General features: G+C 40.6%; 1 protein-coding gene across 2 annotated transcripts in view; it reads left to right on the forward strand.

The window, feature by feature from the left end:
- Positions 1-1823, forward strand: part of dagla (diacylglycerol lipase, alpha) — a 41630-nt gene extending 39807 nt beyond the window's left edge. For both annotated transcript variants that reach the window (XM_028475329.1, XM_028475330.1), the window contains one exon: positions 50-1823. In XM_028475329.1, coding sequence (XP_028331130.1) covers positions 50-1121 — 1072 coding nt within the window. In that variant the 3' untranslated portion in view covers positions 1122-1823. The remainder of the gene's footprint in view (positions 1-49) is intronic.
- The last annotated feature ends 2408 nt before the right edge of the window (positions 1824-4231 follow it).

Below are 4231 nucleotides of genomic sequence, written 5' to 3' on the forward strand. Positions count from 1 at the left end.
CTCTTATTTTCCTTGTCACTACTCAACATTCTGTTCTTATCTCCTCCAGTTCATGTGCCCAGTCGGAAATATCTCTGGATGGTTTCTCTGAGTGTCCTCCTCCCCCAGTGCCTGTTGTACTGCGTGGAGCACGGGAGCGCCTTGTAGTGGAGCTTAAAGACCGCAAAGCACCACTGGCCGTCATGGAAAGTCTATCAGATGCTGAGTCCCTTTACAGTCTAGATTCCCGAAGGTCCTCGGCTGCATTAAGGGGTTCCCCAATGCTTGGCAACCTGCCATTCCCTCTAGACGCTCCGATCCCAGAGGAAAATCCATCTCTTAGCTCTCGCACTGAATTGCTAGCTGCAGACTGCCTTTGCCAGGCCACACCTGAGCACATGGGAGAGGTTGGACCCTTTATCTCTCCAATGGAATCCAGATCCACTCCAGATTACTCAATGCAGTTGTCTCCTGCTACACCTCGCTATAGTAAACAGCATTCTCCAGCTATGTTAAACCAGAACATCTCAGCTCAGCCTAATTCTGTCAAAAACACGCTACCTGATGGGGATCACCAACAGATGCCTGGTGTCTACAGCCCAGAAGGCACTCCTAACACACCCCTGAGCCCGCAGGTGGGTTACAGGCCAGTGGATCGAGAAATGGAGGATTCGAACAGGTTGAACGTTGATGGTGAACCAACAGTTTTGTCTCCTTCATCTCAACTATCCAATGGAAACCCCAGTCAGGCTGTGCTAGAGTTTGCCCAATACTTAGACTCTCTATTCAGGTTGGACGGCAGCAACTCTCCACCTCTGGAGCTCTCTGATGGAGAGTCGGAGTCAGGTCGAGGCTCCCTAGGGCAAGCGGAGTCTCTTGAGGGTGGGACACTTTTGGAAGACAAACAACTTCTCGCCAGAGCAACAGTGGAGCCAAATCTGGTCCCCAAGCCCCCACGCACATTTGCTGGATCAGCTGACCCTTCTTCTGGTATATCACTGTCACCCTCCTTGCCTCTGTCATCATCTGAAGAGCTGAATGACCTTTCCCCTGGCGAGGGTGTGCTCCCAGCCATACCCTCCTTACGAAAATCTTCCCCGTGCCATTGTCCTGAAGAGAACACACTATCATCTATGGTGTAGTGGGCTCTCAACGCCTTCCGTTTTCTTTCACTCTAAATGGAGAGTATCAGTCATCCAGGTTGAAAACATATCACAGTACATGCATGCGATTGAATGCAGTCACTCATTAGAGACCCTTGGACAGAGTTCGGCTGGTGAACTCAAAAGACACTCTTTCAGGTGTCCTTTTTGAACGCTGTTTAAAGCATTTCCACTTTGTTGCAATGACTATGAAGGAAAAAAGATACCTCTCTCTGCATGCCAGGGGGCCGTGCTGCTTTCGGGAGAATATGAACAACTGTAGCTTCATGATGCCATTCCAAAACAAGAATGTCTCTCTCGCACGAATCAAAAGGAGAATAGTTACTTGAGCAGGGATACAAAAACTAGCACTGCGGTTAGCACATCTGCACATCATCCAGGTTGATGGACTTTTACAACTTCCCTTCACCCTCAGCGACTCTGGAAATTTATCCAGCTTCTTTTTTTAAATCAGGAATGTGACGTTGGCCATATATGGTAATAAATACAAGTGAAAAGATTTTAGAAAGGTTCCTCAGGTCTACAATGAATGGACTTTGAGAAAGGAAGTGTGTAACATTGGTGAGAATCCATGTGTCTTAAAAATGTAGTGATTGTGATGAAGGTATTATGGATGCCTGTGGATGTTTCCAAGTCTTTTGCTTTCTCTTTATAGTGCATGAAGACTTTTCAATATTTTTATTTATTTATTTTTGAAACAGACATTGTCATTGCGCCACTTAGACTGACGATTGGTTACTTTGGCTGTGGCACACACATTGCTTAAATTACTCCCATTGCCAAACAATTAAAAATGTTGTCATGCCAAATGTATTTATAAGATGTAATTTTGTATATGTATTGGATTTTTCTTTATTTAAAGCTAGGTTAATTAGCGACTCTGCTGGTTCCCATGTTGACTGTTACACAGAGACACAGAAAGACAAAAAAAAGTATATCTGGACATAAAAACGCTGCCTTGGCTTTCACTCAAACATAATCTCTGCACATTATGTTGGATTGAATCACTTACTTAAAAGAAGTTGCCATAGTTTAGTCAATTCTGTACATTTCCCCTACGGGTCCACTTTGTGTTGTGCCCCAGTTTGAGTTAGCATGCTTTTATGCTGTAGCATGGCTGGTAAAGAACAAATCTAACTATGAAGCTATGGTAACTGAGACATGAATATGTCAACGAGTGAGTTTTTATGCATAATTCAGACATTGAGGGACACGATCAACAAACCAGACCAAAGGAAGAATTCTCAAGGTGACCCAGGATACCGTTTCTGCTGTATTGAAGGTGCTCCTGATTATTTTTGGACGTCCCTTTAATCTGGCTCATCTCAGACATGCTAAAGGTTTGTTAGAATAAATGAGCTTGAACATTTTACATATGCCTGTTCTAAATACAGCGTGTGGCATACGATCTTCCATATTACTCTTGGTGTAACAGGCGGTGCGCAATTTGCATTATTTATTACAGTTAATGTTCGTATCAATTTTATTGCTATAGTTAATGGTATTATTATCCGTATTGCTCTTGCAACAGATTGGTTTGATGTCAGTGGTTTTATTGTGTTTTTAGGACAGTGTGGGGAATGTTTTAAGCTTTCCCAGTCATAAGAAGTTAAATTTCAGCTTCTTTTGTGTCTGAGTGGAAAAGTATGACATTCTGCAATGGCATGGGACAATATGTTTTTTTAAGCATTTTTTTTTACTTATTTTTTTATTTATTGCCTACCGTCATGTTGTAGTGTGACATTTTCTGCCGTGGTTACTTGCAGCAGGCACTCTAAACTAAATTGCAGGCTGACGTCACAAAAATCCTGCTGCCAGTCCAGAGTTTGCACATTGAGTCACAGTTGGTCATACACTTAACATTACTGATCGAATGCACTAATATTTTCCACCATTATGTGTATAGCACCATCTTCTACGTGTTATTATTTATGCAGATGTCTCTCTAAAAAAGAAAAAATGAATTCCAATAGAATCATGTGGAAAAACAACTATATATCGATAAAAAAGATTAATATATCAACTGTAATTAAAGATGTCAGCACTAAGAAACATTTTATCTCAAAGATATTTATTCAACCTATTGGTAAATTCACAAATCGGTCTTTATGAAGAGGAGTAAGGAATAATTCAACTGTGTCTTGTCCATGTTGACCTGGTTTGCTTCCCTTCCTTTCCTGCCCCATGATGAGAATGTATTTTATCCCCCTCCCTCACTGCCCTGCCTGTAATGAAATAAACTACAAACTATGGTAAGAAAAAGTCTGAATTATTTTTTTTATCATTTAACATGTTATGTAAAAATTCATAGAAGTTGAGTTTAAGTTTTTCATTTTATTGGGGTGATCTGAATAAACCGCAACTGTATCTTGGTAAAAAAAAAAAAAAAAAAGATATAATCCCACTTTCTACACAGACAAAGTTGGTTGAAGTTCTTAGATATTTTGAGTCCACATCATCTGACTCGTGCTATGTTTAGGCCCAAGTGTAGGTGCAAAGTATCTTATATGTCCTGTGTATGAAAACAATGTATCTTCCACTGGGAAAGATTTGTTAAATGATGCTAAAAAATAAAAATAAAAAGAACCTCATTGATCATGGTTAAAAAAAACAAGCTGCCTGGTAAACTTTGATTAAATATTGTTAAAGCATCTCTGCCTTTGCATTTGCTTTGACACTATGTACACTTCTCAGCTGTCTTACAGGCAATGAGTGGGCGTAAATAATAAAAGTGTTAAATGTGAATGCTGCTGTGATGGATCATCAAGGTAAGGCACTGAAGAAGAATTGTGAAATGGTTAGTACATGTGAAACTGCTGTTAACTTCTCAGCCACTGCTGAGAATCCTTTATTGATTATCATTAGACTTATTTTGCCAATGATTGTTATTTTCCATTACCAAATACAACGTGATCCTCAATGGTGTTCTCATTTTTTAAATTGAACCAGCAAACTGTTGGCAATCGTCAGACATTTTTACCTTGTTGGGTCATTTAAAAAACAACAAAGAAAAAGGTTGGTGCACTGTCGTAGTTTCGCCATGTGACCACTAGGGGGCGGAGAGCTCCTTGAATCCTGATTGACGTCCA

Source organism: Gouania willdenowi, chromosome 3 (assembly GCF_900634775.1).
Source record: "Gouania willdenowi chromosome 3, fGouWil2.1, whole genome shotgun sequence".
In the NCBI taxonomy this organism is placed as follows: Eukaryota; Metazoa; Chordata; class Actinopteri; order Blenniiformes; family Gobiesocidae; genus Gouania; species Gouania willdenowi.